We start from the raw sequence: 25,340 nt of genomic DNA on the forward strand, positions 1-25,340 counted from the left end.
AATCATCAATTTTTTGCGTGTCCTCCATTTTTATAAAATGTGTCCTACATTTGAAAATTTTGTCCTACTTTTGTCCTACATTTGTCCCAGTTTGGAGGTCCAGAATTACGGCAACCCTACAGGCATCCTAAGAGGCCGAAAGCCATGCCAAAGCTATGCTCCAGTCCTAAGGACTAGAGTGCAGCTTTGGTGCAGCTTCTGGCCTATTAAGGTCCGTGTGTCGTTTAAACAGAATGCCTTCAAAGTGCCCTGAAGCAGCTTTATTTTGGCCTGTCTGTTTGGGTCCATAAGCTTTGTCAAACTGGGTTCATATAGCTTCAGTGCTAGAGAATCGTGGGTAATCTTGTAGTTTATTGTGGTACCAGAGTTCTCTGACAGAGGAGGCGCAGTGCCTCACAAAACTACAGTTCCCAGAATTCCCTAGGTTAACGCAGCCGGAAAAAAAGTGGTTTATTTCTGCGGTGTGTTTCTTTTGGGTCAGAGATAAAGTAAGTAAGGGCAACTTTGCCCTTGACAAAAAAGGCGCCCTCGGCGTCACGTTCAGGAGCACGTCAGACGCTCTTAAGGAAGAAGAGGTGGCGTCGTCACGGCTTCACCCTGCCCTCACTGCGCAGCCAATCAGAACGGCGGGAGGCGTCCGGCTGTCAGGATTCAAACTGGAAGGCGGGCCCTGTCTGAAGCCGTTAGCAGCAGTGCCTGAGTCGCGGCGGCCGTTGAGGGAGGAGTCGGCGCGCGCCGGTGAGCAGCAGGGAAGGAAGGGAGCCAGCAGCCCGCCCGCCTCGCCTCGCCTCAGATGCAGAGCCAGGTAAGCAGGGGCGCTTTCTCCTGGGCTTTTAAGGAGTACGCTATTCTGGGGCTGGAGGTACACCCCGAAGGAGAAGGACGAAGAGCAGGGAGAGCCAATGCTCCCCTGTGGCGGGGTTTTGGGGTTATTTGGCTTCAAGCCAAAGGCTTTTATTATGATATTTGTTTATATCCCGCCCTTCTCCCAAAGCTGGGGACTCAAGGGTGGCTTCCAACATTAAGAAACACCATTTAAAGCCTACAAGACGGGGGCCATGGGCACTCCTGCAATACTCCCCACCTGGTCCCTACACAGTCATGGGCGCAAGCGCTGCTTAAGCAGATTGCCTTTCATTTCTGTGACATCGCCTATTTGTTTGCTTCTATTATTATCATTATTATTATTATTATTATTATTAGCCTTTATTTATAAGGCGCTGTAAATTTACACAGCGCTGCAGATACAATCTTTCCCACTGTGCTGGCTTCGTGCCATCATAAATCAAATCAAAACAAAACAAAAATAGTATGGTAAATTAAATTGCTACAGCAGTTGCCGCCTTGAGTCCCTATATTGGGAGAAAAGCCTTGCCTTCAAATGCCTTTGTGTCCTTCCAAGAGCAGAGTCGGGATTTTTGTGGGCCGACAGATGAGGAGGATGGACTCTTGACTCGCGCCATCCTGTACCATTGGTCATGGCTGATGGGAGTTGCAACACAAGAGCATGTGGATAGGAGGGCTGGGTCTTCTTCTCCATGATAGAAAATGCCATACAATATTTTCTTTCAGTAGTGGAGGAAAATATATGTGTATGTGCATGTCTGTGTGTATGTACACACACACACACACACACATATGTTCCTGTTGTGTGTCTTCAAGTCATTCCATACTTCCAATGACCCTAAGGCAAACCTATCACAGGGTTTTCTTGACATGTTTTGTTCAGAGGGGGTGTGCCATTGCCTTCCCCTGAGGCTGAGAGAGTGTGCCTTGCCCAGAGTCATAGACTCATAGAGTTGGAAGAGATTTCAAGGGCCACCCAGCGCAACCCCCTTCTGCCATGCAGGAATACACCTTTCAAAGCACTCCTGACAGAAAGAAGGCCATCCAGTTTCTGTTTAAAAACCTCCCAAGAACAAGACTCTCCAAGGGACCAAAATTAGACACATCTGCAAGAATTGTGGTTTGATTTGCAGAAATTCTTAGGAAGCCTCTGAAGGGGGTATTCATCCAGTGAGTTGACATGGCCAAGCTGGGATTTGAACCTTGGTCTCAATACTTATAGTCCAACCATATATTGTTGTTGTTGTGTGCCTCCAAGTCGGGTTTTTTAACTTATGGCGACCCTAAGGCAAACCTATCCTATGGTTTTCTTGGCCAGTTTCTTCAGAGGGGACTTGCCATTGCCACCCTCTGGGGCTGAGAGAGTGTGGCTTCCCATAGGTCACCGAGTGGGATTTTACGCTCCAGGGGGGAATCAAACCCTGATCTCCAGAGTCGTACTCCAAAACCCAAGCCATTGCACCATTTTGGTTCTCTCCAATTGTATATGTATATATAGCTGGGTTTTATGAGGCTGGTTTTGGCAAAGGGTTTCCTAATGTGGCCATACAACCTGCCAGTTTCCACCAATCTCTATCTTAAGGCATTATGGGACAGCAGGCTGGGATTTTCAGATCAGTCATATTTTGCCATATTAAAAAAAAAGGCTTTTAGTACACATCTTCATGGATTATAATCCCCTTCCCCATGTGCTAGAGCAGGCGTGCATGGATCTCTCTTTGTATTTTGCCTTTGTGTGTGAGTTGCTAATAGGGTGAGAGAAATAGCAGAGAATAATCTTATTCGGCCAACAAGTGTGCTTGCTTCCCTGCCTTTTGCTATTTACATTCGAACATATTACAGAGGGAAGGAGGAGGAGGTGAAAATGAGGGTTAACAAAGGATGTGAGGAATAAGCTTTCAGTTTGGGTCTATTCTCCATAGAGAATGAAATCTTACAGGTAGTACCAAAGGCTTTACAAAAAGGACTGGTTTTGTGGTTGTCTAGAGAAATGGCACTTTGCAGGTGTTCTGGGAAGGCAGAAGGGCAAGTGAATGGGGGGATGGATGAAATCATTTAAAGGAGCAGGATTGATTCAAATATCTGAAGATAGTGAAACTGGAAGAGCAAAGGTCCTGTAGGAATATATTACTACTGGCAGGTGGGATGATAAAGAAGCAGAGGGGAAGGCTTTGAAGGTAAAGGCAAGATTATTTATTTTTGCTGTTTACAAGAGTAAATGAGAAGCCAGTGTGCAAATCTGATGAATCCTGTGATCAGAACAGTGAGGGGGATATATGATTTCACCTCTGAATAGAGGTGAAAGGTCTGAGATGTGACAATGGAAAAGTAAAGAGGAACATATTAGTCACAGATGTCAGTGTCAGAGTTTTTGGTGGGGAAAGGCCTATGTTTTTGCAGTATTGCCCAAGGAAAAGTGACCTGATGATAGCAGTTTGTGAATATGGGGCAGAGGAAGCAAAGATAAAGCCAAGGCTTTTTGCCTGTCTGGCAGGGTCAATACTGGTGATTTTAGCTGATAGTAAGAGTACAGTCAGCCCTCCACATTTGCAACTTTGACTTTTGTGGACTTTATTATTTGTGTAATTAATAAGTTCTCTCTGGGCATTTCTAAGTCATCCACTGTGATGGTGCTGGAAGTTGATAGTAGAGTCCCATTGGAGGACCTAGAGATTCCTAGAGAAAACACTTCTCTAGGCATTTGTATTTCCTTCAGCATTAATCTGTGGTCAATATCTGCCAGATCATAGAGTTGCACTGGAGAACCTAGAGATTCCTAGAAAGATGTTATCTCAGCTTTAAAAAAGGTAGGTTTTTTGGCAGTTTCACGGGTGTCCTGCACCCCTAACTCCAGGAAACGTGGGAGCTTGTTAAGAAAGATGAGAAGTTTGGTCCTAGATACGCTGGCAATCTGTCATCCAAGAGGAAATGTCAGAGGGATAATGAAATGTGGGACTGAGTGGCTTGGGGGAGAACTGGGTGCCGTTAATTCTGGAAGTTAACAAATGACTTCAGTTTTAGGAGCTCATTCATGGGTTGAAGGGATGGGGGGTGGTAGCAGAGGGTAGAGTTCTGAGGGAACCCAGAGGAAGGGATTTCCTTAAAAAGATTGACTAGCACTTAGACAAGTAGGAGGAGAAAGTTCATAAATATAGAACAGGAGGCGGAATCAAGCAAGAAAGTGCAATTAACTGAAAGGCTCTAGTGCAGCCAAAGATATGTACAGATTTGTGTGTTTAACAGTCAGATGCTTTCATTAGTCATTCTGGTGAAGGCACTCTCAGGAGGCTAAAGCTAGATTTTGTGGGGATGGGGGAACTAGAAGAAGGTTGTGACAAGAGATGAAATTCAGGAATTTGGAAAAAGAATGCAAGGAAAAATGGCAGTGGGGCATGGCTGGATCAATGGAGTTTATTTCTTTGTTTTTGAAGAATAGAGAAAATGGTGGCATGTTTGAAGGCAATAAGAAAGGAGGCAGTAGACAGTAATAACAGTGATTATATAGTGGAGATAAATGATAATAGCAGGACTGTGGCAACCAAAAAATGCACTTGAAGTGGATACATAAAGATGTTGGATGAAAAAGCAGTGTAGTTTTCTTAACACTTATAAGGTGGGATGTCAGGTTCACCCCCCTCTCCCAGGATGGTAATGTCTCTTCTATTTCCCCTACTGCCAAACTCTTTGCCTGAGGACAGCTGTCCTGCTTGCCTCAATTCTTCTTATGAATTGATAACACCTCCTTTTTCTGTGTCTTTAGGAGATTTATTCTTTAAGTCCTTATCACTGTCTGAGCCTCCAGCGCTGCAAGAACCTAACCATAACCCACAGCTGCACAGGTGCAGTTAGGAAATTTGAGGTTCAGTGATGAGGGGTGTCTAGAAAATTTTACAGGGCCCTAAATCAAATCAAGTGTGATCTGAATTAGCATGTTTATTTGACATATGGAGTAAACAAATCTAAGAAAGTACCTCAAGTTGATTTTATGACCAATAGCTATAAATAAATATGTGAACTGAATTATTTATGGGAAAAATTAAGGTGAACGGAGGGAGCAATCCTAAACTTCAAGAAAAGAAGAATAATTTGAGATGATGGACTTTCCACTCTGCCCATGAAGATCTTCTCTGGACAGTGTGGAAAAGTTCTACTGTCATCACTGCTTCACCATCATTGCTTTCATCAGGCCTCTGTTTGTAACACCCTCAGAAAGTGTTAAAAATACACAGGTAGGGCCCAGTTTCTTCTCAGCTTTAGATTCTGCATGTTGATCAAAAGTCAGGACAGAATGCTAGTCTGCATATCACACTAACCATAGATCTAAGGTCTGTGGATTATTTGGTTACCGCTGCCTCCAGCAAGAATGATTAATGATTTTGTAAACAAAAAGCCAGGGTTCCCTCATGGTCCTCTCAGATTTATTGTGAAGTGTGAACTGGGCCTGTGTCTCAGGATTATTGTTGCATGTGTTCAAGTCATTTCTGACTTAAGGAAACCCTATAACAGGGTTTTCTTGGCAGAATTTATTCAGAGTGGTTTTCCTTTGCTTTCCTAATGGCTTTCGTGGCTGAGCAGGAATTCAAACCCTAGTCTCCAGAGTTGTAGTCCAGTGCTCAAACCACTACCCAAGATGGCTCAGGTCTCAGGAAACCATTTTTCAGAAGTAGTAATGAGCCCTTTATAAAGAAGCTAAGAAATACCAGGCATCTTTTAATCAAGTTCTTACTGGTTTAGGAAATAGTGGCCTTAATAATAAATAATGTATTTATATTTCCCGCCTCTCCCTGTGGATTGAGGTGGGATTACATCCGATAAAATACAAAATACAAATACAAAGATACAATCAATAAAATACTGACATTATTAATAAAACTGCATGACAATCATAGCCTAAAGGTACCACATCCCTTTCATGATCTTGGAAGCCATGCAGGGTCAGCCCTGGTTTGCGGGATATCACCAGCAAATACCAGGTCCTGTAGGCTATATTTCAGAGGAAGGAACTGGCAAAACATCTGAGTTCTTTGCCTAAGAAAACCCTATTCATGGGGGGGTCACCGTCAGTTGGCAGGTGATTTGAAGGCAACAACAATCAAAATAAGTTTGATGCTGTAAGTTTAATATTTTTGTTATTTTTGCAGAAAGCCACTGATTAAATATGTGAAGCTAGCACATAAAATTTAATCTTGATAACCTGGGAGTAGAAATAATAAATGCTTATTCTTGAATTGTGGATAACCATGAAGATGCTTTTGTTATGGAGTGCTCTGCCACAGACTGTGCTGGTGTTTCCTATAGTGCTACTCAAAGTTACAGTCCCTGGACCAAATGCCAGTCTGTGATTTATCAACTGTTGCTCTACAGCGAGCTTCTAGCAAAGAAATAATGTAGCTAATGGGTATACATAATAGTACTATTACCATCCTGGCACATTAGGGATAAATATGCTTTCCCCCCAAACTAGATAGGCTGAGAAACACAGTTGTAGTAGATGAATAAACCATTTAATAGAATATGATTAAGAGTTTTCTAATTCTGTACCCGTTTTCCCCAGCCTAATCCCTCCAGATAGATGGGATTGTAACACCAGTAATACCAGCCAGAACATCCATGAACATTCTGTTTGGAGATTATGGAAGTCATTATAGGGTTGCCATAACTGTCCACTAAAACCTGGGACAAAATGTGGGACAAAATCTAGCCCAAACTGTAGGACATCTGCAGGACAAAACTCAGCCCAGAAAAATGGAGGACCTTAAATCATAACATAATATATTGGGAGGATAAGTGTGGGAGTTGCAGTGTAAAATATTGGGGACACACTAGTTTGGAGAAATCTGGTCTGTACAAGGTTTTGTTTCCCCTGCTTTTTGTGAACTAACTGAAAATTTGCAATAACTGTGTACTATTCATGCCTGACTTAATGTTCAAACTGTGGATTCTCTTGCTATACATGTATAATTAGCAGTTCAACATCTTCTCAGGCTAAACACTATGTAGTAATAACATGTGGATATACACAGTATTAAATAGTTGTGTGGAATTTTGCCCCATGTACATGATCATAATTTACTTTAAGTTCAGGGATGGTTCATGACTTCACAGAAGAGTAGAACATCTGAATCTGGGCATTCTTGTAACAGTTCAACAGTAGTTAGCCTCTGTGAGATCTTGGCCTGTTACAGACAGCCAAAATAAAGCTGCTTTGAGTCACAGTGGAGGTATGGTGTTTCAATGATGCATGCGTCCTAAGAGTCCAGAAGCCGCACCAAAGCCACACTCCAGTCCTTAGGGCTGCAGCGTGGCTTTGGTGTGACTTCTGGACTCTTAGGACGCATGCATCATTGAAACACCATACCTCCACTGTGACTCGAAGCAGCTTTATTTTGGCTGTCTGTAACAGGCCCTTGATATTTTGTTTAAATATACTCACTGCCTACAAGTCTATACAAGACTGAAAAGTTAATGCTGACCTTAGTAAGGTGGTAACTTTTGATTAAGATGCCAGTTTTCTTGCCTTGTCTGTGACCTTTCATTCTCTTAACTATTCATTCTGTATGTCCATGAAAACCTTGTAAATGCCATGCTTTGAGAAGAATGCTGTTTAAGTAACCATCTTAGATTGTCATTCGAAAATGATATTCTATTCCCAAGTCAGAATTATTCTCAAGGTTTTTAAAAATTCATTATAAGTCCTTCATTATTAACGTTAGGTTTTAAAAACTAAATAGGTACAGTATGCCATTTTGAAGAATATTGAAGTAATACATACCACTGGCATGGATTTAAACTATCTATTTGGGGTACAACACTTTACTCCCTTACCTATGAATACTGAATTCACTTGGTCTTATTTTAGACTATAGGGTTATAGAACTGTGTTGTTAAGACTGCGTTACAAAGTTTTAACTTACTTAAGGATGTGTCATTTTGATTATAGTTTTTAGAACTACTAGTGCTCTGTTTTTTACTTCCCTGGATGATAATGAGTTCATTCAGTCTTATGTGCAGAGTGTTTCTTGTACAGTACTGAGATACAGTGGGACTGTAATAGCTATTTGTATATAAATTTGCAAGAATGTATGTGAACCAGCGTGGTGTAGTTGCTTGAATATTAGACTATGACTCTGGAGACCAGGGCTTGAATCCTGTCTTGGACATGAAAACCCATTGGGGCACACTCTCAGAGGGCAGGTCAGCCTCAGAGGATGGCAGTGGCAAGCCCTCTGAAGAAACTTGCCAAAGAATCTGCATGGCTGCTTTGCCTTAAGAGTTGCCATAGGTTGGAAATGACTTGAGGAACACAACAGCAGCAGCAATGCAAGTGTTACAAAGGAAGGAACACATATACAGAGAGTGAATTTGGTAGTTCAAGATGCTTCCACTCATTCTGAAGAAACAGCTGTGGCTCCTTGTCAACTTGTTGCAAACATTCAAATTTCAGCCTATATTTCCAGCAGCTGGTAATTCTCTACAGCTCTCAGTAGAGCTGGTAGTCTGTATGCAGTACCTAATAGTCATCAAATACATCAATGCTCATTTTAAGCAAAACTGTTTAATCATCAATGCCCATTAAAAGAACATCTTTAGCTATTACCTATATAAAAGCTTAGTGCAAAGGTGATTACTCACTTGACAGATTTACATCCCTGATGTATCGGGAACTACTTGTTCTTTCTGTTCTATAATGTGGAACAGCTGTAAGCAGTTAGACAAATATGCTTGATTTCCTTAGTCCACATTTACCACTGGGAGGAAATAGTGGAAACAGGCTTTCCTTAGTCTGGTTCTTCTGGGTACTTAATTCCTTATCAACATTCCATTGACAGTGGCAGACTTGCTATAATATATAAAGCAAGTCTGGTGAAAGTGTGGTATGCAGGCCACATATTTTCTAGCAGGCATGAGGCAACATTGTCACATTTTTGGCCTTCACTTTCTGAGCTGATTAGAGAGCCCTTCTTGAACCAGGAACAAACTTATTATAATTGGGAAGCAAGCCAGAAGTTACTTCCATTATACTTCCTGGTTAAAAAAACAGTCTGTCCTGGGCCTCAAAAAGCCCAGAGCACTCCAAAATATGAAAAAAATTCACTCCCACGCCCTCTATAAAGCGTGTGAAAGTTGCATTAATTATGTTTTTAAAAGAATTTTAAAATCACAGTGTTACAGGTGGTTGTGGGGAGACCTTTGAAGTCCAATGAAGGTCTGTGTAGCTAAGGAATATTTCTGAAATAGCAATGATAGAAGAGAGAGGCTCTGCCATCATTGTCTTTCTAGAGAGTGTGTGAGTGCAATTCTGTCATATTTTGGTGGTCCCCATCCAAGTCCTAACCTTGACTGACCCTGCTTAGCTTCCAAGATCAGACAGGTTCTGGTGTCTTTAGGGTATTCAGGCATCACCATAAGTCGAAAATGGTTTTGATGACAATAACTGTGTGAAGACACACCCAACTAAAGGTGGTGGCAGGTTTGGGTGTGCAACGCCGGTACTCTGGTGAAATCAAACTCTTTTACCCAAAAAGGCTCTGATACTGAATATAAAGTTCAAAAAGGGGGGAGTTTAATTTAAAGAACAAAAGTAAAGAGTTTTCTCCTCCCCAGCTCTAGATAACTTGAAATAAAAGATACTTTACAGTTTGAGTTTTAGTAATCTTCAGGGTGTCATTTCTCTGGGTTTGATCTTGGTTTGATCTCCTCACTCAATGGAGCTGGTGCAGGGTCTTTCAGCTCCTGATTTCTTTGACTTCTTTGTTGTTGGTAACTAAATTGGCTAACTTGTTCCTGGTAACTAAATTGGCTAACTTGTTCCTGGTAACTAAATTGGCTAACTTGTTCCTGGTAACTAAATTGGCTAACTTGTTCCTGGTAACTGATTTGGCTAATGCAGGGGTAGGCAACCTTTTTGAGCCGGGGGCCGGGTTGGTGTCCCTCAGGCGACTGGGGGGCCGAAGCCGGGGGTGGAGCTTCCACCCTCCGGGGCGGGGCCGTGTGCCGGGGGCAGAGCTTCTACCCTCCAGGGCCCACGCTTCCCCATCTTTGCTGGCCCCTGACGGGGCCCCAGGCCCCGTCAGAGACCGGCAAAAAAGCTGGTGGGGGCCACCAGCGCTGGAGGGCTCCCTGGAGGGCCCCAGCAACGGCACCGGGCCTCCCAGAGGCCCCCTGCCGCCGTCGGAGCCCTCCTGGAGGGCCCCAGCGATGGCAAAGGGCCCCCCAGAGGCCCCCTGCCGCCCTCGGAGCCCTACTGGAGGGCCCCAGGGACTGCAAAGGGTCCCCCAGAGACCGCCTGCCGCCCTCGGATCCCTCCTGGAGGGCCCCAGGGACTGCAAAGGGTCCCCCAGAGGCCCCCTGCCACCCTAGGAGCCCTCCTGGAGGGCCCCAGGGACGGCAGCGGGCCCCCCAGAGGCCCCCTGGAGGGCCCCAGGGATGGCAGCGGGCCTCTTAAAGGCCCGCCGCCGCGGCCGCCCATCGCGGGTTTTCGCCGCTCTGGGCGCCGCCATTTTAGGTGGCAAAATGGCGGCGAAGTCTCGCGTGACCTCCCCCGAGGTCGTGCGAGATTTCGCCGCCATTTTGGGCAAAAAAATGGCGGCGCCCATAGCCCCAGAGGCCACTCTGGGCGCCGCCATTTTTTCACCCAAAATGGCGGCCCCCAGAGCGGCGAAAAGCTGCGACGGGTGGCTGCCACAGCGGCGGCAGCAACAGGAGGCAGGGGCCGGCCGCCAGGCCTCCGCGGGCCGCATCTGGCCCGCGGGCCGGAGGTTGCCGACCCCTGGGCTAATGTGTAAGAAATGCCCTTTCTGGCTGCCTGGGCCTGTTTGCAACCAAAAGACAGCTCTCTGCAAGCTCACAGCAAAGACTGCCCCAAACTAAAAGCCTCTAACTAAAGCAGAGCTTGCTGGGAAGGGGCAAACCAAACTTGGAAAAAAAATGCAGGGGATCCTATATCTCCTCCCACAACTAATACAATGAACATTTCCTACACTAAAACATACTATGGCCTGAACTAATATGAAAGAAAATGTAGGGGGAGATTCAAACAGTCCTGGCTGGACATCACATACGGCATACTCTTGACTAGACATTGATCTCATGGTTAACTCGAAGGCAGTTTTTTGGCCCAAAATTAAGAATTTGCTATGACCTGTGGATAAGTGAAGGGTAAAAGGGGCATTTAGCAAAGGTTAATCCTGGGCATTATTTGGTGTTCCCACCCCACCCCCAGCTAAAGCCAACAACAAGCCCACAAGAACTGGGATTTTTAAAATTAATATTATTCTCCCCTTTTCTGGCAAGGCTGTGCAAAAAGCTACAAGCATACGTGTGTGGTCTTTGAGTGCTGCCACGAGAGACTGAGCTCAGACCTAGCTTTCCATTTCCTTGAGCTGGAGGCCAAGGCTCCCTTTTTGCAAGTGGATGGTCGAGCTTGGGCTCCACAAGGGATCCCATGATCAGCTACTGCTTCAGCTACCACAAGTACCTGCTCCAAAAGGTCCTCAAACAGATCCATCTAGCGTTCAGCTTGGCACTAAAGATGGCAGTGAGTGGGGAGCCTATGCAGCTTGCTCCTCCTTTTCTCACAAAGGCCGTCCAAGTGGCCATCATCTGTGACAAGCCAAACTGAATCCTACTCTCATTGACTGTTTGTAGCTTCCCAAGGCAGCATTGACCTATGAATAAGTCAATCCAGGTTTTCAGGGTAAATTTTTAGACTAAAATTTCCCCACTTATATGTGAATATATACAGTAATGTAATAAAATTTATTCGGTCTTTGACCAGTATAAAACAAAACCACACAAAAACAGCGTATCAGTACAACAGTAACAGCTTAAAATATAAACTGATAATAGACTATACCTATACAATATCCAAACAGATCTTTCTACATGGTAATAAAATGACTATATGTCAGTTGAGGGCGCAGTTTACAAACAATGTAACAAAATTTAGCCACCTTATGAGATACTGTAGAATCATTGTTATCCAATAGGAGGCGTAAATAAAAGGAGTCAGTTTTACCTGGGAATTTACTCAGTAGTGGGCTAATCAGTTGGTGACGAATATCTCTATAGAATTGACAATAAAGGAGAATATGCTCATTGGTTTCAACAGCGCCCGAATCACATGGGCAAAAACGAAGTTCAAAAGGTGTTTTTTTGAATCTACCTTCCAACATGGCCGTGGGCAACACATTGAAACGTGCCAGAGTTAAAGCCCTTCTAAACTTCGGGAGGGTAACATGGAACAGATATGTAGCTGGGGAGGGGATCAAAGCTTGAGCACTGAACATGGCATATTGTGGGAGGGAAGCAAAGTCCATGTTTCTTTCTACTTCTAGGATTTTTTGTTTAATAATAGATTTAGCTCTATCAGTGTCAAGCTTTAGAATTTCATTTTTGTTGAGACCTAGCTCATTTAATTTCTTGAGAAGAGAAATTTCCCAAGAAGATTTAAAAGAATCCAAAAAAATTCAATTTGTCAAACCTCCAGAAGTTTTATGTAATTTTTGCCAATAGGTAAATATACTGATCCACAAACTAGATTCTATTTTAATAGTCCCAGCCTCCCTTCTAAGAACAGCATTCGGAACACAATGGGCGACCTGAAAGATTCTCCTAAGGAACTTAGTTTGTACACGTTCGATTACATTGATGTTACTATATGGTCCCAGTTGAGCTCCGTAAAGAAGTTGTGGGCGAACCTTGGCATTAAACAGTTTGATTGCGCCTGGAATGAACTGAGCACCTTTAGTGAAAAAAAATCTTAGAATAGCCGTTATGGTTCTTTGGGCATTACTGATGACAAGTTCTGAATGGGCTGTTCTCCTACCAGAATTATGAAATATATACAGTAATAACAACAATGATGGAAGAGGGAAAGGAATGCCTGTGGTGAAAAAGACAACAGCCACTCTTGTAATTAATGCATCCTAAGATGCTTGAACTAAGCTTTGAATGCTTGGGTAGTGCTATTTATTGCCTAATGGTAATAATGTATTCCAAGTGTAATTTAAAGGCATAATTTACAAGTTAAATATTTCTTTTATATAATATTTTGCTGCATGGGGGGCAGGGTTGAGTAGAATTAACACACTTCTGTCATGTAAAAATAGTGCAATTATATTTGAGTATGGTCAAGAGGAAATTCTTTCAAAAACCTGCTTTTCCTGCAGAGATGAAAGCAGGATTGTTTCCTGTTTCCCTTCAGCAAGAAGGCAATGTATGAACTGATCAGTGTTATTGCATTTCTTGTACAGTACAAACAAATGACCAGTAAAATACAGAGTATGCACTTGTGCATTACTGTCAGGAGGTTATGTGCTTCTATCAACTATAACATAATTTGCTTCCAAGGCCATTTTATGTATAGAAGAGACCTGAGGTGGTGCTGGTAAATACAGAAAACCTGTGGTTTGAAGGTGATCCTTTGTTTTGTCTGTTCCATTTTAATTAGGAAAAATCGAATCTCTTAATGGTAGATGTTGCCTTTGATTCTGAGCTTCACGCAGAAAACACGAAATTAAGGTAGATTATTATTCTTACTTTAAAAAATCCATGCAGGTGATACCACAGGTACATAGAAATATATGTACACCTTACTGCTGTGCTGCTGCTTGTGTCATAATGACTCAAACTTAAGGTAAATGAAACAAAGCTTCCTAGCTGTTTCCCACAATGCCTATTTCACATTACTAAAGATCTTGTGCAAGTGCAAAGATAAGCACTTTTGGGTGCTTTTATGTGGCCATTAGCTGGTCTTGCTTTTCTCCTTCAGAAGTCTCATTCTTCACAGGACTTGGTGTACAGTTGTAAATAATGATTACAAAATCCTCACTATGCTTGGTTAATGAATGCATTACTTTTTGTGTATTGTTTTTTGTAAGTATATATAATGTTTTTGAAGAAACTCTTTCAACGTTATCACAAAACTATCAGGGTTTTCTTTTGCCCTGAAAAATCCATCCTTTAAACTTGGACAAAAAAAAAAAAAAAAAAAAGGGGGGGGTGTTAGCTTTTACATCTTTAGCACATTGTCAAAAAAATCCTGAAAGTATAACTGGTATTTTAATGTATTTGTTGCATTTATGCCTTGCCTTTCTTACAAGAAGATGAGGGCATACACTATTCTCTTTCGCTCTCTCTCTTTATCTTTGCAACTTCCCTGCAAAGTAGGTTATCCTGAGTGGATGTCATTCATCCCAGATCACCCTGCAAACTTCATGGTTGAGATCTTGATTTCCCCCGTTCTAATCCAACACTAACTGCCTGTCCGTGTTGCTTTTAAAAATGACATTCTGGAGTTGCCTGTCAGAAATCACAACTTGTGCTTCAGCCATCCCAAAAGTGGGCCACTGCACATTTGGCCAATTCAGGGAAGGGTTTTCTCTAGTAGTACTGCTGCTAAAGCATGAGGAGTGAAAATGGAGGAGAAAAACACCCAGAAATGTCAATAGAAGCCTCATTCCATGGATCCTTTTGGAACATCTGAAATTTTCAGACATAATCAATACTAAAGCCTGCTTGCTCAGTGTGCTTCTTTGAATTATGCACTTAAAATGTTTTTTTCTGTAGCTTTCTATCTGTGGAGGTGGTATCTTGTCTGCAGTAGATGCCAGGAATGTGGTGCAATCAGCCTTTGCTTGGTAGTAATTTATTAGCCATAGTTCCATAAACATTTCCAGCAGCTGCAGGGATTGAAGAAGCAATTTCCGCACTGCTGAACTAGCAATTTCTCCCTTAATCACCACTGTGATGTCACTGGCTCTTGCTGATTGGAAAATGTGCTGACCATGCCATGGGTTTTTAAAAGCCACATCAATAGAAGCAGCCACTTCAAAAATAAACTTTTATGTTCACCTATGTCAAAAGATCCTCCAAAAACATTATTTGAAAAAGACATTGTGATGTGCACACTAGTCCTTGGTGAACTGATTTGGATCAGAGTGATTTTAAAAATTAAGAAAGAATGTCAGTGTTTTTGAACAGCACACTACTGACTGGTTGTTTAAACAATTAAAACTCAGTGGGTCTTAGCAGTGGTGTCACTAGGGTTGGCATCACTCAGTGCAGCAACTCATGGTGTCACATATGCACACTCCTGTTGACTTCCTCCCATACCACAGCATACACCTTAGTCATTTTTTTAACTTAATGTTACTCATAAATGGTAATTTCTATATATCAGTAAATGTAATGGTAATACCTGTGACATAAAAAATTAGCAAAATTGAAATTATACCTTTATATTACAATATCATATGCACAGTTTAAACATCTACATCATTTCATGTTTAAAGTGAACATTTAGTAAGATGTGATGTTTTTAAAGAAAATTTTAAAAGAATAAAAATTTAAAATTTTTAAATTTAAAGTTTTTTAAAAAATTAAAAACCTAATGTCTCTCCTTTCTCTTCCCACTGACCCTCATCCTATTCACTCCATCTCAGCATTTTGAAGAGATGAAGGCAAATGCCACAGCCTGTTTCTTCCAAAAGGCAGATGAATGGGGAGCAGTAGTGTCACCCCCACTTAGGATATCACCTGGTGCAGATGGCACCTCCCACATCTCCTAGTGACGCCCCTGGTAGGGAAAGGCTAACAGTTCATTTGTAGAAGCAGACCAAAAATATAGATAACCCATGCTCTTTTGAGAGCTTTGAAAAGTACTTTTTAAAAACGCACCTCCCAAAATTACCCAGCCTGCAATTTTTCTAGGTTCTGGTCTTTTTGGGGAGTGTTACCCAAACCTCTCAGTCTTTGGCTTTGCTTTTTCAGAAGTAGAGGATTCACTTAGAGCTCTCAGGATGAATCTAGGAGACATGTCCTATGTAAAAATAAATGTCCTTTTCTACAGTTGGACCTTCGTATCTGCAGGGGATCAGTTCTGGACCCCCTCTCCTGCAGATACGAAAAGTGTGGGACCTCAAGTCCTGTTGTCCCTAATGGTGATGCAACATGTGTGTAGCTTCATGCACACAACATCATTGGGGATAACAAAGCTTGCCATCCACAGATGCTTAAAGCTCCAGATGGCAAGCCTGCAGATTGCGAGACCCCACTGTACTTTTTGTTCTGGGCAGGAGCCATCAAGCTTGTAGCTTACAGTTGCAAGGGGCTCCTTTCAACTTGCTGTGTTCTATGTGCCTGTTCCCTCATTTTAAACGTTGTGTTTTTTGTTTTTGAGATGACATCTGAGCCCTGGGAAGCAGGCATTTGAATTGAGTCGTAGCCAGCCAAGCATTACACCTTCAGCCATGGTGCACTCTGGCAGAGAAGACCATGGTCTTCACCTGATCACTTGGTTTCCTCATGCTTCCCTACTCTTGCTTGCACAGTATTCTGCGGAAGTTAGGTAGCTACAGCCAGCCCCTGCACCATTTTCTCCTTGTTTGCACACCAGAAATAGAGTCCTTCTCTTTGCTTCAGTGACTATGGAGCTTGGACATCATGCTTCCAGAGACAGTAGTGTTTCCATCAATTCTGTGCATTCTAAAGGGGCGGTGTGTAGAGGGATGAAATGTGTTCCATTAATCGTCAACAACTGTCTTCCAGCCATACTGTCTTAAGTGGCTGAATGAAGTGGTAGTATGAGAAACAAGAATTCCTCCTGCAAAGCATTTGATACAAGCAGAAGAATAAAGATTTGTCCACCTCAGTCACTTCATCTGTCTTGTCGCTTTTTCTCATTTTCTCCCAGTTTTGCTCTAGAGTAGTGCTATTCAAAATAGCGTTCCCTGGACTGATGGTGATCCACGAGTCAGGGGCTTCTTGTCCATAGAGAGTTTTCAGGAAAGAAAGAAACTGTTGTAGCCAATGAATATAAATATGGCACCAGCCCCTGGCACTAGGCAGGGAGATGCCTGCCCCCCCCCCCATCAGATAGCACAAGAAGCACTTCTCTATAGTTTTTAGACACTGAAGTTAAAAGATACAGAAGTTAACATTCACTCCTAGAACAACCATTCTGTTTCTCTTTGTTGCCAAAACAGCTGATTTCCCCTCAAGACTTTTGCTGGCCTTATGCCCAATTAAGCAAAGAAGAGTTGATCAATTTGTGACAGAACAAAGAATGTCAGTTCCTCACAAGAAATAATGTAGCCAAGCCAAAAGCTTGAGTTAATCTGCTGGCTTCTACCTGTTCTACATTCTTTTCTTCCCCTGCTTTTCATTGTGAAGATAAGGAACACATCCTGCCAGACTTCAGATGCTGCCCAGGGCGCCTTGGTGGGAACTGTCTAGAGCAGCGATGGCGAACCTTTTTCGGTCCGCATGCCAGGGAGCAGGACTCCCCCCCCCCCGGTACTTTTCCCAGCGTCTAGCTGCCTCTGAGAGACATCTAGAAGCTGGGGAAGGTTCGGAAGTGCAATGGTCACTTGCTGTTGCTCTTCCTCCAGCCCTTCCTCTGGCCTCCAGCTGTCTGAGAGACAGTTGGGGGTCAGGCAGGGCCTATGGGGGGAGGAGTGGGCACACACCTTATTCCCCCTCCCATGGACCCTTCCTGAACCCCAGCTTTCTCTCCAGAGGCAGCTGTGGGTCAGGAAGGGCCCGTGGGTGGGGGAGGAGGGGGTATGCGCCCGTTCCTCCTCCCCTCCTGTAGAAAGATTTTGATCTGTCTTCTATAGAGGAGGATTTCACTCTTTCCTGCTTGCTATATCTGCTTAGAGAAATGGGACAACTGTCAAAGGAATGGTTTTCTGTTTTCTTTTTCTGGATGCACGCAAGGTGTGAACTACCAGTAAATCAGTTACCTGAGGCCTAAACTCAAGTTCCTAGAGATGATGAAATTTGTCCCATGAATTTAAAAAGCCCTCCCCTCCCTCCTCTCAACTGTCATCTTCTGGCCTAGAGGGAGTGAAAGGACAGGCCCAACACCATCGGGCCCGGCCTTGATTAAGAAGAAGAGCCCTCCCTCCAGTCCATCTGCCTTGGTCCAGGCCTCAGAGGGAGAGAAGAATGCTGTGAGTCACATCTGTGAGTCACAAGGGGGCGGAGCTAGCAGACTAGCTTTATATACCAACTTCCAGAGCCTTCAGAACAGTCCGGCCAGAGAGAGAAGAAGGAGAGGAGCTGCTTGGCAGCCATTTTGAGACCGTGTGCTCGTTGCTGAAGGGGAGGAGCTTCTGTGAGTCACATCTGTGAGTCACAAGGGGGCGGAGCTAGCAGACTAGCTTTATATACCAACTTCCAGAGCCTTCAGAACAGTCCGGCCAGAGAGAGAAGAAGGAGAGGAGCTGCTTGGCAGCCATTTTGAGACCGTGTGCTCGTTGCTGAAGGGGAGGAGCTTCTGTGAGTCACATCTGTGAGTCACAAGGGGGCGGAGCTAGCAGACTAGCTTTATATACCAACTTCCAGAGCCTTCAGAACAGTCCGGCCAGAGAGAGAAGAAGGAGAGGAGCTGCTTGGCAGCCATTTTGAGACCGTGTGCTTGAGACCGTGTGCTCGTTGCTGAAGGGGAGGAGCTTCTGTGAGTCACATCTGTGAGTCACAAGGGGCGGAGCTAGCAGACTAGCTTTATATACCAACTTCCAGAGCCTTCAGAACAGTCCGGCCAGAGAGAGAAGGAGAGGAGCTGCTTGGCAGCCATTTTGAGACCGTGTGCTTGAGACCGTGTGCTCGTTGCTGAAGGGGAGGAGCTTCTGTGAGTCACGTCTGTGAGTCACAAGGGGGCGGAGCTAGCAGACTAGCTTTATATACCAACTTCCAGAGCCTTCAGAACAGTCCGGCCAGAGAGAGAAGAAGGAGAGGAGCTGCTTGGCAGCCATTTTGAGACCGTGTGCTCGTTGCTGAAGGGGCGGAGCTTCTGTGAGTCACATCTGTGAGTCACAAGGGGGCGGAGCTAGCATACTAGCTTTATATACCAACTTCCAGAGCCTTCCAGAACAGTCCGGCCAGAGAGAGGAGAAGGAGAGGAGCTGCTTGGCAGCCATTTTGAGACCGTGTGCTCGAGACCGTGTGCTCGTTGCTGAAGGGGCGGAGCTTCTGTGAGTCACATCTGTGAGTCACAAGGGGGCGGAGCTAGCAGACTAGCTTTATATACCAACTTCCAGAGCCTTCCAGAACAGTCCGGCCAGAGAGAGGAGAAGGAGAGGAGCTGCTTGGCAGCCATTTTGAGACCGTGTGCTCGAGACCGTGTGCTCGTTGCTGAAGGGGCGGAGCTTCTGTGAGTCACATCTGTGAGTCACAAGGGGGCGGAGCTAGCAGACTAGCTTTATATACCAACTTCTAGAGCCTTCCAGAACAGTCCGGCCAGAGAGAGGAGAAGGAGAGGAGCTGCTTGGCAGCCATTTTGAGACCGTGTGCTCGAGACCGTGTGCTTGTTGCTGAAGGGGCGGAGCTTCTGTGAGTCACATCTGTGAGTCACAAGGGGGCGGACCTAGCAGACTAGCTTTATATACCAACTTCCAGAGCCTTCCAGAACAGTCCGGCCAGAGAGAGGAGAAGGAGAGGAGCTGCTTGGCAGCCATTTTGAGACCGTGTGCTCGAGACCGTGTGCTCGTTGCTGAAGGGGCGGAGCTTCTGTGAGTCACATCTGTGAGTCACAAGGGGGCGGAGCTAGCAGACTAGCTTTATATACCAACTTCCAGAGCCGCGCGCCTAACGGCGTGCGAATTTTTGTTTTCTTTAACTCAACAACTCTGCTCAAGTGGCATCAGGTTAGAATCAGATATTGAAACAGAACCTTCCCTTTAAGTGTAAGATAGCAGCCAGTACTTACCTTTAAAGAAGTATTCCCAGTAGATTGACTGTTATATTTATTACTAAAGACTTTGCAGTATGGACAACGAGGGATCTGCCGCAGTCACCTGCAACTCTTGTGGGATGTTTCTCTTCTTGCCTACAGAAGTGGAGAACTTCACATGCACCAAGTGCAAGTTGGTAGCACTCTTGGAGGAGAAAGTGCAGCAGCTGGAGTCCAGAGTAGCTACACTTCAGCATATTAGGGAACAAGAGGATTTCCTGGACTCAGTAGAACTAACCATCTTGGATGAGTACCACGCAGAGGAAGATGCTAGGGTGGAAGAGGTCACTTGCCAAACAGAGGAGGCAGACAGCTGGAGGAATGTCACAAAGAGAAGTAAGCCAAGAAGGAATTGTTCGGGGAGCTTGCAGCTAGAGAATCGATTCGAAGCTCTTTCCCTTATCAAGGAGGATGAAGAAGAGCAGCATGGACAGACTTCTGGGACAGAGCAGAGGAGCCTGAGAGTCCCACCCGAGGGAACAGTCGCTGCTAAGCCTCGGAGGAGGCGTGTGGTCGTAGTGGGGGACTCCTTGCTGAGGGGTACAGAAGCGGTGATTTGTAGGCCTGACAAGATGTCTCGAGGGGTGTGTTGTCTTCCAGGTGCAAAGATCCGTGATGTGACAGAGAGGCTGACAAGACTGGTCAAGCCTACTGACCAATACCCCTTCCTTTTGGTCCACGTGGGAACTAATGATACTGCAAGACACAGCATTCAGAACATCAAAAGGGATTACGAGGCGCTTGGTAGGAAGCTGAAAGGAATGGATGTACAGGTTGTCATCTCGTCTCTTCTGCCAGTTGAAGGGCATGGTCCAGGAAGGGAGAGGAAAATAGCAGATGTGAACAACTGGCTTCGCAGATGGTGCCGCCAAGAATGATTTGGATTCTTCGATCATGGGCTGCGGTTCCATGAGGAGGGACTTCTTGCAACAGACGGGTTGCATCTCACGCCAGTTGGAAGAAATGTTTTTGCCAACAGTCTCAAGAACTTGATCAGGAGAGCTTTAAACTGAGTTCCGAGGGGAAGGGAGACAATATTAAGGAAGGCGAAAGGAATGGCGAAAATAGTCAAACTGACATAGAGGAAACAAGGCAAACAGTGCAAGGACCCAGCAGTGGGAGGCAAAAAAACTTGCACAGGCAGCAAGTAAAAGGGAACCATGGTCTGCGATGTCTCTACACTAATGCACAGAGCATGGGAAATAAGCAAGATGAACTCGAACTCCTAGTACAACAAAGCAAATATGATATAATAGGCATCACTGAAACCTGGTGGGATGAGTCTCATGATTGGAATGTGGAAATAGAGGGGTATAACCTTATTAAGAGAAATAGGCCAAACAGGAAAGGAGGAGGAATAGCACTATATGTCAGAGATATTTACACCAGTGAAGAGATCCTGGACATCAACCATGGAATCCAGGTGGAGAGCATCTGGATAAGAATCAAAGGGGAGGGAAACAACAAGGGTGTTACGGTGGGAGTCTACAACAGACCCCCAAGTCAGACTGAGGAATTGGATGATATCTTTCTAGAACAGGCCACCACACAGTCAGAAAAGAGAGATGTAGTAGTGATGGGCGACTTCAACTATCCTGATATTTGCTGGAAGTCAAACTCAGCAAAATCCTCAAGGTCTAGCAAATTCCTCACTTGCCTGGAAGACAATTTCATGGTCCAAAAGGTGGAAGAGGCAACAAGGGGGTCAGCTATTTTAGATCTGATCCTAACCAACAAGGATGACTTGGTTAATGGGGTGCAATCCTTAGGGGGAAGCGACCATGTTCTCCTGGAGTTTGTTATACAATGGAGAGGAGAAGCCAGGCAGAGTCAGACACGCATCCTAGACTTTAGGAGAGCAGATTTCAGTAAACTTAGAGAAGTATTGAGAGCGATTCCATGGTCAGAAATACTAAAAGATAAAGGAGTTCAGGACGGATGGGACTTTCTCAAAAGGGAGATACTGAAGGCACAATTTCAAACAGTTCCAGTGAGAAAGAAAAACGGGAGGTGTCTCAAGAAACCAGGATGGATGACTAAGGAACTTTCAACCGAGCTAAGTTTGAAACGGAACATGTATAAGAAATGGAAAAAGGGGGAAATCACGAAAAAGGAATTCAAAGAAATAGCAGGCATGTGTAGGGGTAAAGTCAGAAAAGCTAAAGCGCAGAATGAACTCAGGCTTGCTAGAGAGGTTAAGAACAATAAAAAGGGCTTTTTTGGATATGTCCGCAGCACGAGGAAGAAGAAGGAAACGGTAGGGCCACTGCGTGGAGAAGATGGCAAAATGCTAACAGGAGATAGAGAAAAGGCAGAATTACTCAACACCTTCTTTGCCTCAGTCTTCTCAGAAAAGGCAAAGGGTGCTCAACCTGAGATTAATGGAGCAGAGGACAGAATAGGGGAATTTCAGCACAGAATAAGTAAAGAGATAGTAGAGGAACACCTTGTTAATCTAAATGAATTTAAGTCTCCGGGACCAGATGAACTCCATCCAAGGGTATTAAAAGAACTGGCAAAAATAATATCGGAGCCATTGGCAATCATATTTGAAAACTCCTGGAGAACAGGAGAGATCCCAGCAGACTGGAGGAGGGCAAACGTTGTCCCCATCTTCAAAAAGGGGAAAAAAGAGGATCCCAACAATTATCGTCCAGTTAGTCTGACATCAATACCAGGAAAGATTCTGGAGCAGATCATTAAACAGAGAGTCTGTGAACATCTAGAAGGCAATGCCATAATCACAAAAAGTCAACATGGGTTTCAGAGAAACAAGTCATGCCAGACAAATCTAATCTCTTTCTTTACAAAATTACCAGCTTGGTAGATGAAGGGAATGCTGTGGATATAGTATATCTTGATTTCAGTAAGGCCTTTGACAAGGTTTCCCATGACATTCTTGCAAACAAGCTTGTAAAATGTGGGCTAGACAAAGGAACTGTTAAATGGGTCTGTAATTGGTTGACCGGCCGAACCCAAAGGGTGCTCAACAATGGCTCCTTTTCATCCTGGAGAGAAGTGACCAGTGGGGTCCCACAGGGCTCTGTCCTGGGCCCAGTGCTATTCAACATCTTTATCAATGACCTGGATGACAGAATTGGGAGCATACTTATCAAATTTGCAGATGACACCAAATTAGGGGGAATCGCTAATACCCCAGAGGTCAGGATCAAGATTCAAAATGACCTGAATAGACTAGAAAGCTGGGCCAAAGCTAACAAAATGAAATTCAACATAGAGAAATGTAAGGTATTGCACTTAGGGCGGAAAAATAAAATGCACAGATATAGGATGGGTGACACCTGGCTGAATGAAACTACGTGTGAAAGGGATCTAGGAGTCCAAGTAGACCACAAGTTGAACATGAGTGAACAGTGTGATGCGGCAGCTAAAAAGGCCAATGCTATTTTAGGCTGCATCAATAGAAGTATAGTGTCTAGATCAAGAGAAGTAATAGTGCCACTGTATTCTGCTTTGGTCAGGCCCCACCTAGAATATTGTGTCCAGTTCTGGGCGCCACAATTCAAAAAGGACATTGAGAAACTGGAGCGTGTCCAAAGGAGGGCGACAAAAATGGTGAAGGGTCTGGAGACCATGCCCTATGAGGAACGACTTAGGGAGCTGGGGATGTTTAGCCTGGAGAAAAGAAGGTTAAGAGGTGATATGATAGCCCTGTTTAAATATTTGAAAGGATGTCATATTGAGGAGGGAGCAAGCTTGTTTTCTGCTGCTCCAGAGAACAGGACCCGGAACAATGGATGCAAGCTACAGGAAAAGAGATTCCACCTGAACATTAGGAGGAACTTCCTGACAGTAAGGGCTGTTCGGCAGTGGAATGCACTTCCTCGGAAGGTGATAGAGTCTCCTTCCTTGGAGGTCTTTAAACAGAGGCTGGATGGCCATCTGTCAGGGATGCTTTGATTTGGATTTCCTGCATGGCAGGGGGTTGGACTGGATGGCCCTAGTGGTCTCTTCCAACTCTACGATTCTATGATTCTATGATTCTATGATTCTATGACCTGATCCCCTCTCCCTCACCATTCCCTTCTCCTTTTGTGTTGTGTCTTTTAGATTGTAAGCCTGAGGGCAGGGAACCGTCTATAATCCCCTCTGTTGTAAGCCACCCGGATTCCCAGTGATTGGGTGACATATAAATAAATCCTATTAATATTATTATTATTTAGGTTGTGAAATTATGCTACAGCAGCTCCCTGCACTCCTGTTGCTTTTTGCAAACTATTTTTGAAAACTGAGCTGAATTTAAGAAACAGTTTGTTATATTAGTTGACCCACCCAAGAGTTTCTTCTTCCTTGGTTGGGATTCACCCTTTCTCCCTTGCTGCTCTATATTCCTGGAACTGCTTCCCCAAACACTTGTGGACCATTACTTCTCTAGTTAATTATAAGTCCAGATTTAAGACTTTTTTGTTTACGGAAACATTTCAGGCTGCAGTTTGATATTTTTGATATTCTTTATATTTTTGAGAATTCAGATAAGGGTATATTGTTTGTCTCTTGTTTTATAGTTTTATAGTTATTTTAATGGATAAATTGCTTATTTACTATATTTTGTATTTTATTATTTTTGGTTGTATGCCATTGGCAGGTTTTATGTTGTTTGGATTATTCTGTAATGCACTGTGCAAAACATACTGAGCTGTATAAATAAACACTAATAATAATAGTGATGATGATGATAAAATTCAGTTGTTCAGGGAGAAAAAATATCACATTTTTGTATATCCTCCTTGCCTTATACTAGATCTTTGGATCCTGACCTTAGTGCCTAGAACTTTACAGATGCAAAGATAGCATTTTCTTCATGCCATGGACAGTAAATTTCTATGTTGTTGTATTTGTAATACTAATAAATATTTGTTATTTTCCATAATAAACCTGTTGGCATGCACTCATTCAAGTAATTTTACCATTAGTTTGGACTTTAATAAATTCAGTTAAATTACACTTTAGAAAATTTCTGTTTAGCTTTCATTTTAAGCAGAGATGTATAACAGAATTAATTTTTTGTTTTTGAACAGACTTCTAAGAAATCCATTTTTTGTGTTTTTAATTTTTTGATTTATTCTGCTCCTACTCTAAATTGCCTCTTCCTTCAGATCTCTGATCTAAATGTACGTTTTCTTGAGGTCTTTGGCATAATTCTTTAAACTTCATTTCCATCTGTAACACAGTTTCAGTAATTTGAAATCTTTATTTGTCTGACTTAATTTCTTGCTAGCTTTCCATCTTGCCTGTTTCAAACTGGCAACTTCTTAGATGAAGAGAACTTTTTTTCATATATATTTTTGTTGTTTATAAAATTGGTTAAAGCATATTGTATGCCAATTGTGCTTTATAAGCGAAAAGAAGGATTGCAATATGTATGGTCTTGGCGAAGAACTGGGCGAGGATGGTAATGGGTGTGTTTTGTTTTGGCCACACAAAGTTAGTCACTTTATGTATGGAATGTATAAATTAATATAATAGCTGCATTGTTCAGATTTCAGATTATTTGCAAATGCTTTCAGAATGGTGGGAATAATTCTTGAATTTTAGACTTAATCTTGTTGGCAGGAGTTGCTGTGTTGGGCAGAATAAAGTCAGGGAGAAAAACACTAATCTCTGAATTATTTCAGTTTCTTCACACAGTGATGGAGACAGCGATGCTGAATTTACGGAACCTCTTTGACCAACTGATGCGTCAAGCAGAAATTTTGAATGAAGGCAATGAATACCGTAAGTTGTCACTTTCTGTGGA

General features: G+C 43.6%; 1 protein-coding gene across 3 annotated transcripts in view; it reads left to right on the top strand.

Annotated features, from left to right (window-relative positions):
• The first annotated feature begins 655 nt into the window (after positions 1 to 655).
• RACGAP1 (Rac GTPase activating protein 1) overlaps positions 656 to 25,340 on the top strand; it is a 51,519-nt gene continuing 26,834 nt past the window's right edge. Inside the window, exons 1-3 of one of the 3 annotated variants that reach the window (XM_089478968.1) lie at positions 658 to 805; positions 13,298 to 13,368; positions 25,219 to 25,318. In XM_089478968.1, coding sequence (XP_089335094.1) covers positions 25,234 to 25,318 — 85 coding nt within the window. In that variant the 5' untranslated portion in view covers positions 658 to 805; positions 13,298 to 13,368; positions 25,219 to 25,233. Of the gene's footprint in view, positions 806 to 13,297; positions 13,369 to 25,218; positions 25,319 to 25,340 lie in introns of all 3 variants that reach the window. The other 2 variants (XM_089478977.1, XM_089478960.1) reach the window with 2 other exon arrangements.

The sequence above is a fragment of the Sceloporus occidentalis genome, unplaced genomic scaffold (assembly GCF_023333645.1).
Source record: "Sceloporus occidentalis isolate IW3139 unplaced genomic scaffold, rSceOcc1.0.p SCAF_1, whole genome shotgun sequence".
Taxonomy (NCBI): Eukaryota; Metazoa; Chordata; class Lepidosauria; order Squamata; family Phrynosomatidae; genus Sceloporus; species Sceloporus occidentalis.